Source organism: Vigna unguiculata, chromosome 3 (genome assembly GCF_037176805.1).
Source record: "Vigna unguiculata cultivar grain cowpea cultivar isolate G323 ecotype 2 chromosome 3, ASM3717680v1, whole genome shotgun sequence".
Taxonomy (NCBI): domain Eukaryota; kingdom Viridiplantae; phylum Streptophyta; class Magnoliopsida; order Fabales; family Fabaceae; genus Vigna; species Vigna unguiculata.
Window position 1 is genome coordinate 8,330,187 of NC_140794.1, and position 13,422 is coordinate 8,343,608.

General features: G+C 41.1%; 1 protein-coding gene across 3 annotated transcripts; it reads left to right on the top strand.

Annotated features, from left to right (window-relative positions):
* The first annotated feature begins 475 nt into the window (after positions 1 to 475).
* LOC114179764 (uncharacterized) lies at positions 476 to 4,108 on the top strand. Of its 3 annotated transcripts, XR_014993323.1 has the most exons (5): positions 476 to 812; positions 1,288 to 2,459; positions 2,533 to 3,465; positions 3,562 to 3,707; positions 3,829 to 4,108. XR_014993323.1 is itself a non-coding variant. In XM_085670508.1 (4 exons), the coding sequence occupies exons 2-4, from the start codon at positions 1,428 to 1,430 to the stop codon at positions 3,598 to 3,600; spliced, it is 2,004 nt and encodes a 667-aa protein (XP_085526634.1). In that variant the 5' UTR covers positions 476 to 812; positions 1,288 to 1,427; the 3' UTR covers positions 3,601 to 3,816. The 3 variants fall into 3 exon arrangements, 1 of the variants encoding a protein (XP_085526634.1); XM_085670508.1 differs by lacking the exon at positions 3,829 to 4,108 and having other exon boundaries at positions 3,562 to 3,816; XR_014993324.1 differs by lacking the exon at positions 476 to 812 and having other exon boundaries at positions 843 to 2,459.
* The last annotated feature ends 9,314 nt before the right edge of the window (positions 4,109 to 13,422 follow it).

Consider the following 13,422-nt stretch of genomic DNA (forward strand, 5'->3'; position numbering starts at 1 on the left):
ACTTCAATTTGTAAATCCTTAATCCAAGGATATTTTGGTTAGAGGACAAAAAGAAATAGCTTGATGTAAGAAACGTTAAAAAACTAACAAAATTTTATGATTCAAATTGCTAAATATAGATAGCAGGTACAATGGCATATATAAAGTGCTGGTGGATAAAAATGAAAAATATTTTTTTTCTGTAATAAAATTATGATATATTTAAAATTATAGACATGCCTAATCATTGATTTTTAAAATAAACTTACTTTAGGGGATTCTTCAGCTTAACGTTGAAGCCACGTGTAGTGTGTTGCATGAAAGCGACATGGAAAAACTTACTTAAACAAAATAAAAATTAAATTGCAAATGACGAACCAGAAAGAAAGTAGTTGAAAAAGGAAGCGCGTGGTTTGAACAGTGAAAAAAAGTGTAACAGCATTGGAGTGGAATATTTAGTCCATTCTTGAACGTTATCTTGGTCAGTATCTTACAGACACATTGTAAAATCCGAAATTACGCAGAAAGCAAAAGAAGAGCAAATACCCAATCTTTCTGTCTTTATCTCTGCTTTCCTTTGTGCTTACTCATTCCCCCCACTCACTCACTCATTTCATCTTTCGTGGGACTGAACTCTCTCACCAAGTGATGTTCACTCTCTACTTATTTGATCATTCCCTGCTATCCATTTCTTCAGTTTTATATGGCCAATTCAGATGCATAATGCCACATGACCAAGACAAAAATCACACCACACACACTTTCTTCAATTTGGCTTACAATGAAATTTCCTGGGATGACCATGTCCCATGTTTCATGCTGTTATTAAATAGGTATCATTTTTCTTCATTGCTTTTTCTCTTGCACTTCAATTATTACTCTAGTGGGACCTTAAGGTAAGCTTGTTATGATATAATGATCCATCAAGATTGTCTTGCTTTGTCTGTTTAGTTTATTAACCATACTTAGTTGCCTCTGTTGTTTTTAAAGAATTGCGCCTGTTAAATATTTGTATCTTTGGCTTATTGAGAAGAGGAAAGTGGGGTTTTTATAGGAGTTTTATTGTCCTATGCTTTAGTCTTTGGTTTCTTGAGCAATAAAAATCAAAATTTATATAACTAGAATCAGTGGAATGTTTGTTTTTCCCGTCTCATTTTCTCAATAGACCGACCATTACGGAATTTTTCTTTCTCTGGTTAAAGGCTGAGAAGATGGAAAGTTATTTGAGTCCCGTTGGATGCAAATTTGAAGCAGAGAATTTTCTGTTTAAATTGTAATCATCTGGTTCTTTCATCTTCTATTTTCCAGATTTTCTTGATTGAATAGAAGGATTTGGATATCGCATCCTTTTTACGCTGAAATTAGTAGCATGTGATATTCCCGTGATTCTTGAACTTACTAATGAGAGTGATTGCATAAAAGAAAGAAAGAAAGAAAGAGTTGAGTTGATGTTGGTGTGGAACATGATGGATGAAAGGAAGTTGAACATTGATGCTCCTCTTATGTCGGTGAGACGGTCTTTTGGTACACCTCCATCCTTAACTGAAACAAATAGAAGGATGTTAGAGAAGCCACAAACACTTCCACACTGTGAATCAGACACCACTTTGGATCAGGTAACAGACCCTGTTGCAGTGCCTTTCAATTGGGAGCATATCCCTGGAAGGCCGAAGGATTATGATGGATCTGAAACTCAACCTCCTATACAAGCTTCAATTGCCCCAACCCCAACTCTTCCCCCTGGAAAGTCCACAAATCATACCAAACAACCATTGGAAAAGGACACTAATGTTGCAAATAACTTTAGATGCCCAACCACATCAAATTCTTTTAGTGAGAAAATAGACCGTGACAGAGAACGCAAAGATGTGAAAACAGAAAAGGTGGAAGAGAACGATGACTATGATGATGATGATGGTGATGTTTTTTCTGATGCCCTTGAGACACTCTCACCTACGGAACCATTGTCCATGAATTGTAGTTTAAGTGGTGTTAGTGGCTTAGATAACCTGGATTCAAATATGTGTGGAGCCTCGTCTACTGATAAACAAGCTCATGATTTCATGATGAGCCGGTTTTTACATGCAGCAAAGGCTATGACAATCCAGCCTCCTCAATATGTTTCTTCTAGAAAACAATCTGTTCTGCAAGAACAACCTAGGGAGTTTATCAAATTGGTTCCTGAGCAAAAGAAGTCATTTGTTAATAGATATATCACCGACATTGTACCATATAATGGTCAATGTCAAGAAGATGAAGAAGAGGAAAGTGGAGATGAAACTAATGATTATGCAAATATTTCAGCTAAAGGTTGCGGATTGCTTCCTAGATTATGTGTTAGAAATTCATTGTGCATGCTAAATCCAGTGACTGGGACAAAAATGGGGAATCAGTTATCATTGTATTCTGCCTATGAGGTTGGAAAACCTGATAAAAGTTCTCATATTCGCTCTCACCGACCAGCTCCAGTTATAAAGAAGGTATGAACTAAATAACACTTATTCCCTATTCATGCATTGTAGTCAATTGAATCATGAACTTTTTTTGCTGCAGGCTTGGGATGCTATTAATATGAGGAAATCAAGCTCAAGAGCTGCATCACCAGAGAAGCAGGATCTAAGGAAAAAATGGACTAGTGAATCAAGCAGGTATACTTACTCTGGTGAAATGAAGCAGCTGGGTAGGCTCTCTCCCTTTCGTCGTTCAAGAACTGCTGGTGCTGGTGCTGGCATGTCTCCTTTTCCAAGTAAATCTCAACCTCTCTTTCCTGGTGATTCCAAACAAGCTCACAATAATCTTTCGGGCAAATTGAAATTTCCTAGCAGAGGATCTGCAAGTATTCAAGAGATGCTATCACATGGAGCCAAAAGAAGCTCAAGTTCCGGGAGCTTTACTATTGAAAAGACACTGTACATAGATACTGCGAGTACTGTAAAATCGTCATGCTCTAGTTCACGTTCATTAGGAAGCGCAACAGTGGCAGGAAAAGAAAGAAATTCCTTACTAGATTCTTTTCGAGATATCAAACACCTACATGCTTTGGACGAGAATTTGGGTTCTCAAGATTTGAATTCTGTGGATGTCAATTCTTCAACTTTACCAAGCATGGTATATCTCATGGCCAAAGAAGATAAAGCTGATCAAGAAATTAATCAAGAATCCACGTCCTTGCAACTTGTGCCAAGTTCATTTGACAAAGATGCAGAGATCAACAACCAACAAATTGTAGTAATTGATGATCAACGAAAAGTTGGCACTGAATATGTTCTACATCCTCTTGCTCCACCATTGCCAAAGTCACCTTCTGAGTCCTGGCTTTGTCGTGCCCTGCCTCTGGTTTCTTCTAAGAATTCATTCCCTCATAAAAATCAAGGTACACAATCCAAGTCTAAAAGACAGGGTTTTAGTAGAGCATCAAGTTATACTAAGTGGGAAACAATAGTGAAATCTTCGAACGTGAATCATGATCAAATAAGCTGTTCTAAGGTAAACTCTTTAATCCCTCTAGTCTTGTTTTTTTGGCCTTAATCAATGGTTGAATTACCAAAAGAATGAAAACTCACATTTAACTTTTCTCTACAGGAACTAGTCGTGTATAGATCTCAGCATTCGAAATCTTAGACATGGAAGGCTGGCGTTTATACCATGCTATGATCCAAAGCTTTTTATGTCCTTTATTTTTTCAGCCTCATGGGATTTGGTTCTCCTCCACCTATTGCTTGTTATAGGTTAGATTGTGGTCTCTTATAAACTTCCATATTTTAGTTCTCATCTTCTTTTGAATTTTGTTTCCATTTGTTGACTTGTTAAACTTGATTCCTCACACCCTTTTCATTTTCTTGATATCAGATTTTACACAGGAATGAATATAACTTTTGGTGATAAATAAAAGCAAACAAAGCTTCTTTGGACTAGTGGTACTTTAGGTGAATTCAAAATTTCATAAGCAACCTCCGGAGGTTCATTCGCACTATTATAGTGTCTTCCTTGTGAACCTTTGTTTTTTTTATCTGATCTAATCTTAAGGTATCGGTATTTTATATAAGCGAATGTATATATAAACTACATTAGTCATTGCTATTATTGATGTTGAATTGTTTCTTCTTTACATACAACATTTCATGCAAAATTCTTCTTAGCATTTAATCTGTCTTTTCTTTCGGTTTCATAAACTCATGTCCAAGTATGAAATGAAAGTATTTCAGATTTAGGGAGCTAGAATACATATCACAAGCTTCATTATGTATAATAAGTTAAAAGGCAAAACTAATTGAAAATACTAGTACAAGAGATATGTTTATATAGAAAAGAAATGGTACTTAATACTATTCAATTGCAGCTAGTTTGTAACAGATATTTAACAAACAATAAAAAATTATAATTTATAATACCATTCTTCAAGCGGGAGAAAATATGTGGTTTTGTATATTTTCCATTTGTTCGTGAGAGTGAAAAATTCTGAAGTCATGTAACATCCCTAAAAAATATTACGAAAATTTAATAAATAAAATTCAAGATAAAATAATGAACGCATCTAATAAAACCATTTTCCAAGAATACGGGAAATTTAAAACTTTAATATAACTATCATAAACCAGGAATCCATACTCTTAAAACTGAAATAAAGTTCAATGGCTTCTGAAATGATTACATAATTATCTCAAAACTAAAATATTAAATATATATATATATATATATATATATATATATATATATATATATATATATATATATACAAAAATTCCCAAGCTAGCCCCGCTTCGAGTCTATGCGTCTCCTGGCTCACCTGTCAAATCAGCTGCTCCCGGATAAAGAGTTATCTGATCATCGCCACACACAGAAAGGGTGAGCTATGCATAATATATAAAACTGATACAAGAATATAAATATGTTTCCCCAACCCAAATAACACAATTAAAATTCTCATACTTTTCAAATCACCCAACCATGACCTCATAATCCTTCATGACTCACATGCATGAACTAGGTCTTGGGACTTCCCTGTGCTCCTACGAAACTAACTCATTCGTGGTCCAACCCTATGAGCCTATCCTGCTCATAGTCCTGCCCTACAGACTCCTCGCCTGTAGTAAAAACATCCAAGCCTCATACTTGGACCCTGACACGGACGCAATCACCATACTATGGACTCCTCGCCCAATAGTAGCCGACGGGAACATCACAGTCCCTTGCCCATCGTGCGCCCGACACATGCAATCACCATACTAAGGACTCCTCGCCCATTAATAGCCGACGGGAACTCAACCAGTTCCATGCCCATCATGTGTCCAACCACCGAGCACATCCCAGACCTCTATTGGACTTAGTCCTTCAAGCCCACACACCACAACACATGTACATACTTCCCATATTTAAGAAAAGTAGTCATTCCACACACACAAGATCATTCAAACATGAGCAATCCACATAAACTCGCTCAAGCCATAGCCTCTCGCCCAAGCTAAGCCCTCTGTTTCGCTTAGGCTAGTTCACCTCGCTTGGGCGAGCTTAACACAGCCACAACATTACGTTATCTCGCTTAGGCGAGATCCCCTCGCTTGGGCGAGCCACACATTCGCCCAAAACCACACCCAAACCTCGCCTAGACGAGTAACTAACCACACACAAGAACACCCCTCGAAGACTTGCTTAGGCGAGCCACTCTCGCCTAGGCGAGAGTGTCAGTCGCTCAAAACTCCAGAACCTCTCGCCTGGGCGAGATATCGCGCTCAAAATGGTTCAGGTTTCCTCGCGACCTCACCTAGGCGAGTGGCTATCGCCTAAGCGAGAGACTAAGTCGCTTAACCCCATTCAAGGTCGCCTGGGCGAGTAACACGAACCAGGACCAAAGACGAGACTCTGCAACTCTCGCTTAGGCGAGATGTAGTCGCTTGGGCGAGAATTGTAGGGTTTCGAGTCTAATCACGCGCACAGTGCACCAACCAATACCAAAATCATACCAATTTACAATGTACTCGATTTCATTCAGTCCATTTCATCCATTAAACCATAAAACACACTGTAAACATCATTGGATTTCCCAAATAACACAATTTGACAAAACATAACAAGAATGGTACCCACACCCTCATCCAATTATTATAAACACCCAAAAAGGCTTTGTACCCCCTTTCCATTCACAAATTCTCAAATTACAGTGCATACCACACCAAAACCAAACCACATAAATTCAAATTTGAGAACAGAATGCATAAACACAGACAATAGTGGAATACACATAGTTTCAGCACCCCTAACCTGGAATGAGTGCTCAAAAATTGTGAAGACAGGACCCCCTTGATTCAAAATCCCTTCTTGCTTCAGCCCTTGCACACCCAAAACTCAATTCACCCTCTCAAACCTGTGCTTCTCTCAAAAGCCAATTCCCAGCACTGCTTAAACCCTTCTTTTCCCTTAAAATGGCCTTTTATAGGTGTCTTAATTAAGGGTTTAAAGGTTAAAACGAAAAAATGGGTTTAATTATGTTTTTAATTTCTTATTCGTTGTTCACTAAGGTTTTTCAGCCCTTTGGCTACTCCTCCCTCTGATTTTTACCTTTGCCCTTTCAACTCCACTCTAAGCTAGAATTAGCAAAAATAAAGCCTTCTTTATGCCCAACAAGATTTGAACCTGTAACCTTCCACTCATCAAGTCAAAGCACAACCATTATGCCAATTCATATTTAGTGATATACACAAATCAACATAAGTTTACAACACCAATCATATCCTCATACATATCCTTAAAATCAATAATAAAACAACATCACATAATTGGCATACATAAGACTCAAACCCAAGTCCTTTCACACAATTAAAGTACTCTCAACCATTTGAGCTAACACTTTTCCACATCACATTAAACAATAAGTAGTGTCATAAAGGCGCTTTCTACCCGCATTTATTAATTAATTAAATATTTAATTAATTAATTTTTACGGGTCTTACAATTCTCCCACCTTTAAAAGTTTTCGTCCTCGAAAATAGGACTTACCAGCAAAGAGGTGAGGATAAGACTTCCTCATGAGATCCTCCATCTCCCAAGTCATCTCTTCGGTTGCCTCGTCCCAAAGAACCTTCACCGTCTTCAACTCCTTACCTCTCAATTGCTTGACCTGAGTATCCAATATGCGCATCGGTCCAACTAACATAGTTAGATCCTCGCGTACTTGCACCTCATCTGACTCCAAAACATGATCTGGACTTGCAATGTATTTCCTCAACTGTGAGACGTGAAACACATTATGCAAGTTGGATAGGTGAGGTGGTAGAGTGATCTCATATGTCGCTGTTCCTATTCTCCGTGTAATCTGATAAGGCCCTATAAATCTCGGAGTTAACTTCCTTGATTTAAGAACCCTTCTGATACCCGTGGTTGGCGTAACCCGGAGAAATACATGGTCTCCTTCCTCAAACTCAAGTGGTCGTCTCCTCTTATCCGCATAGGACCTTTGCCTACTCTGAGTTGCTCTCATCCGATCTTGGATTAACTTGACCTTACTAGTTGTCTGTTGCAGAAATTCAGGACCAAGCACAAAGGCTTCACCATCCTGATACCAGCACAATGGGGTTCTACACCTCCTTCCATACAATGCTTCATAGGGCGCCATACCAATACTGGAGTGGTAGCTATTATTGTAGGTGAACTCCACCAAAGGTAGCACATCATTCCAGTTTCCCATGTGATCCAGCACACAAGACCTCAATAAGTCCTCTAGAGATTGGATAGTTCGCTCAGACTGCTCATCCGTCTGAGGATGATACGCTGAACTCATCCTCAACTGTGTACCCCAAGGCCGCCTGCAATGATTGCCAAAACCGTGATGTGAATCTAGGATCCCGGTCTGACACTATACTTTCGGGTACCCCATGCAATCTCACCACCTCTCGCACATACAACTCTCCTAACTTGTCCATCGACCACTTCTGATTCATAGGCAAGAAATGTGCACATTTTGTCAGTCTGTCTACTATTACCCAAACTGAGTCATGGCCCTTCGTCGACCTCGGAAGATGTGTCACAAAATCCATAGAGATACTATCCCACTTCCACTGAGGTACATCCAGTGGTTGTAGTGTACCTCCCGGCCTTTGGTGTTCAATTTTGGCCTTTTGACATACCAAACACTGAGCAACAAAGTTTGCTACATCTGCATTCATACCATTCCACCAAAAGGACTCCTTCAAATCCTTATACATCTTGGTCATACCTGGATGTATGCTGAGACGACTTTGGTGACCCTCCTTCAGTATCTGTCTCCTGAAATGAGGCCCTCCTGGTACACACACTCTACCTTTAAACCGTAGAATACCGTCCTCTCCCATCTGATAATCCTTCCCTTTGTCAGTACCTAACCACCCCACAAACTGCTGCAATTCCAAATCGTGTCCCTGAGCCACATGAATTTCACTCAAAAATTCATTAGTAACTCTTAGCAAACTACACTGTATCGAGTCTTGCCCAAACTGCATCCCCAGATTCATATCTCAGAGTTTCTCAATCAACTCTAACTTCTTTATCATCATGCAAGATACATGCATCTTCTTTCGACTCAGAGCATCGGCTACAACGTTTTCCTTGCCCGGATGGTAGAGCAATTCAAAGTCATAGTCTTTCAAATACTCCATCCATCTACGCTGCCTCATATTCAGCTCCTTCTGGTCAAACAAGTACTTCAAACTTTTGTGGTCGCTGAATACCCGGAATTGGGAGCCGTATAGATAATGCCTCCAAGACTTTAGAGCAAACACAATGGCGGCTAGCTCCAAGTCATGAGTCGGGTAATTCTTCTCATGCACCTTCAATTGACGAGAAGCATATGCCACGACTCTCTTTTCTTGCATCAATACACACCCCAGACCTTGATATGATGTATCAAAGTACACCTCAAACACCTTCTCAGTATCCGAAATCACCAGCACCAGAGCGGTAGTCAAACACTTCTTCATTTCCTCAAAGCACTCTTCACACTGCTCGGTCCAAGAGAACGACTGATCTTTTCTTGTCAGCTGTGTCAATGGGTTCACCTTCTTTGAGAATCCCTCCATAACCCTCCTGTAGTAACCTGCTAGGCCCAAGAAACTTCGCACCTCCGTCACTGTCTTAGACCTTTCCCAGTTAAGCACCGTCTCAATCTTAGCCGGGTCTACTGCAATTCCCTTAGCTGAAATGACATGCCCAAGCAATTGTACCTCCTCTAGCCAAAATTCGCACTTGGACAACTTCCCATACAACTGGTGATCTCTAAGTATCTGCAATACAACCCTCAAGTGATCAGCATGTTCTTCCCATGTCCTCGAGTAGATAAGAATGTCATCAATGAAGACGACAACAAACTTATCCAACCAAGGTCAGAAAATTCTATTCATGTAATCCATGAATACTGCCGGTGCATTCGTCACTCCAAATGGCATCACCACATATTCGTAGTGACCGTATCGTGATCTGAATGCTGTCTTTTGCACATCCTCTGGCCGCACCAGAATCTGGTGGTATCCCGACCTCAAGTCGATTTTAGAGAACACCCACGCGCCCTTCAACTGGTCTAGTAAGTCGTCTATCCTTGGCAGTGGATATTTGTTTTTAATAGTCAGCTTATTCAGCTGCCTATAATCCACACATAGTGGCGAGCTCCCGTCCTTCTTCTTCACTAACAAGACTGGAGCTCCCCAAGGTGATGCACTCGGTCGAATGAATTGCTTCTCCAATAATTCCTCAATTTGCTTCTTGAGTTCTGCAAGCTCAGCCGGTGCCATTCTGTATGGAGCCATAGACACTGGACCTGCACCAGGAATGAGATCAATGGTGAAGTCAATGTCTCGACTCGGCGGCAACCCTGACACTTCATCTGGAAACACATATGCATATTCGTTAGCCACCGGTATAGATTGGATCACCTCTACAACACTTTTCTTTTCTGGCTTGGCCACCACCATAAAACACACGACCCCTCCTTGTAGTTCTTTCAACACTTGTTGAGTCGATATCAACTCCAACCCTGCATTTTCTGGGAATACCAAACTGCACCGTCCACAATCAATCATGATGTGGTTGTTAGACAGCCAGTCCATCCCCAGTATCATGTCCAGTCCCTCCAAAGGCAAGCACACCAAGTTCACCTTGAATTTGCGACCTGCCACTTCCATTGAACACCCGATGCAGACTGAACTGGTAGCCACCTGACCCGATGAGGGAGTTGAAACAAGCAACTCACACCCCAAGTCACGTTTCTCTAAGCTCAATCTCCCCACACATGCATTAGATATGAATGAGTGTGTTGCTTCAGAATCGAACAACACTAACACCAAATGACCCAATAATAAACAAGGTTCAAGTATAAGATTACCTGACTGAGTCGCCTCAGTAGATGTCATGGCAAAAACCCTTCCAACTGCTCGAGCTCGTTCTGCTGACGAGGCTACTGCTGGTTTCTTCGCACCAGGGCTCTTCTTCTCAGGGCAGTTGTTAGCGAAATGACCCGGTTTGTCGCAGATGAAGCACTTGCATCGGTCACCGGATCCCCCTTACTCCACCGGTCAACTGTGGATAATTTCTCTTCAAATGAGGTCCATCACACTAATAGCAAGTGGGACCCCCAGATGTCTGTGGCCGACTGTACGACTTCTTCATTTGCCGCGCCTCTGCGACATTCTTCTGATGTCTACTCGCCACTGGGCCAGGGCCCTTCTCCAGATGCTCGACACTCTTGGCCTATTCCACCAAGACTGGTAAATCTCCTTTCTCGTAAAGGAGTCACCACCTTCTTAAGCTCATGTTTGAGTCCTCGCTCAAACTTCAAACATCTCCACTCTTCTGTCATATTTTGTGAAGAAAATCTCGCCAGATGCTCAAACTTATTCACGTACTCCTGCACTGTCATGTCTCCCTGCTGCAGTAAGAGGAACTCTGCCTCCCTATCTTGTCCGGCGATGTCGGGGAAATATTTCTCCAGGAAACGCGTCATGAAGCTAGTCCACTCCACCTGTTCATCTCGGGTCTGCATCTGCTGTTGCATACCCGCCCACCAATACTCAGCATCACCATTCAGGAGGTAGGTGGCAAAAAGGAGTTTCTGCTCATTTACGCAGCTCATCACCGTGAATATCTTCTCACACTTGCGAAGCCAGGCCTCCGCTTCATCAGGAGATGCTTTGCCAGTGAACTCAGCTGGATTGTGGCGCAGGAAGTCCTCCACAGTTGGCACCCTAACTGGTGCAATTGCCGCCCTAGGCTGCGCTGCCATCGGTGTTTACATCGCATCCACCATCCGATGAATGGCCTCTGCGATGTCATCAGCACCACTATTCCTCCTCCTCCTGTTAGCAGTCATAGCCTGGATACGCCACATTACAACTGTTAAAACCAATTCACATAGTTAAACAAAACCACTAATATCTTTCTTACATACAACTAAATCACACACACAATCAAATGATAAGCTCACTTCCCAAAAGCCCCAAAATATTTTAAAAAAAATATTTTCAAAACATTTGCTCTGATACCAATTGTAACATCCCTAAGGAATATTACGAAAATTTAATAAATAAAATCCAAGATAAAATAATGAACGCATTTAATAAAACCATTTCCCAAGAACAGGGGAAATTTAAAACTTTAATATAACTATCATAAACCAAGAGTCCATACTCTTAAAACTGAAATAAAGTTCAATGGCTCCTGAAATGATTACATAATTATCTCAAAACTAAAATTCAATATTATATATATATATATATATATATATATATATATATATATATATATATATATACAAAAATTCCTAAGCTAGCCCCCGATCCGAGTTCATGCGTCTCCTGGCTCACCTGTTAAATCAGCTGCTCCCGGATAACGAGTTATCCGATCATCGTCACACACACACAGAAAGGGTAAGCTATGCATAATATATAAAACTGATACAAGAATATAAATATGTTTCCCCAACCCAAATAACACAATTAAAATTCTCATACTTTTCAAATCACCCAACCATGATCTCATAATCCTTCATGACTCACATGCATGAACTAGGTCTTGGGACTTCCCTGTGCTCCTACGAAACTAACTCATTCGTGGTCCAACCCTATGAGCCTATCCTGCTCATAGTCCTGCCCTACAGACTCCTCGCTTGTAGTAAAAACATCCAAGCCTCATACTTGGACCCTGGCACGCACGCAATCACCATACTATGGACTCCTCGCCCAATAGTAGCCGACGGGAACATCACAGTCCCTTGCCCATCGTGCGCCCGACACATGCAATCACCATACTAAGGACTCCTCGCCCATTAGTAGCCGACGGGAACTCAACCAGTTCCATGCCCATCATGTGTCCAACCACCAAGCACATCCCAAACTTCTATTGGACTTAGTCCTTCAAGCCCACACACCACAACACATGTACATACTTCCCATATTTAAGAAAAGTAGTCATTCCACACACACAAGATCATTCAAACATGAGCAATCCACATAAACTCGCTCAAGCCATAGCCTCTCGCCCAAGCTAAGCCCTCTGTTTCGCTTAGGCTAGTTCACCTCGCTTGGGCGAGCTTAACACAGCCACAACATTACGTTATCTCGCTTAGGCGAGATCCCCTCGCTTGGGCGAGCCACACATTCGCCCAAAACCACACCCAAACCTCGCCTAGACGAGTAACTAACCACACACAAGAACACCCCTCGAAGACTTGCTTAGGCGAGCCACTCTCGCCTAGGCGAGAGTGTCAGTCGCTCAAAACTCCAAAACCTCTCGCCTGGGCGAGATATCACGCTCAAAATGGTTCAGGTTTCCTCGCGACCTCACCTAGGCGAGTGGTTATCGCCTGAGCGAGAGACTAAGTCGCTTAACCCCATTCAAGGTCGCCTGGGCGAGTAACACGAACCAGGACCAAAGACGAGACTCTGCAACTCTCGCTTAGGCGAGATGTAGTCGCTTGGGCGAGAATTGTAAGCCAAAACCCTTCTTTTCCCTTAAAATGGCCTTTTATAGGTGTCTTAATTAAGGGTTTAAAGGGTAAAACGAAAAAATGGGTTTAATTATGTTTTAATTTCTTATTCATTGTTCACTAGGGTTTTTCAGCCCTTTGGCTACTCCTCCCTCTGATTTTTACCTTTGCCCTTTCAACTCCACTCTAAGCTAGAATTAGCAAAAATAAAGCCTTCTTTATACCCAACAAGGTTTGAACCCGTGACCTTCCACTCATCAAGCCAAAGCACAACCATTATGCCAATTCAGATTTAGTGATATACACAAATCAACATAAGTTTACAACACCAATCATATCCTCATACATATCCTTAAAATCAATAATAAAACAACAACACATAATTGGCATACATAGGACTCGAACCCAAGTCCTTTCACACAATTAAAGTACTCTCAACCATTTGAGCTAGCACTTTTCCACATCACACTAAACAATAAGTAATGCCATAAAGGCGCTTT

Excerpts from the sequence above, each read along its gene's own strand:
- LOC114179764 (XM_085670508.1), top strand. The coding sequence starts at position 1,428 with ATGTTGGTGTGGAACATGATGGATGAAAGGAAGTTGAACATTGATGCT. Across the intron at positions 2,460-2,532 it reads CAGCTCCAGTTATAAAGAAG|GCTTGGGATGCTATTAATAT; the intron begins GTATGAACTAAA and ends TTTTTGCTGCAG. Across the intron at positions 3,466-3,561 it reads ATCAAATAAGCTGTTCTAAG|GAACTAGTCGTGTATAGATC; the intron begins GTAAACTCTTTA and ends TTTTCTCTACAG.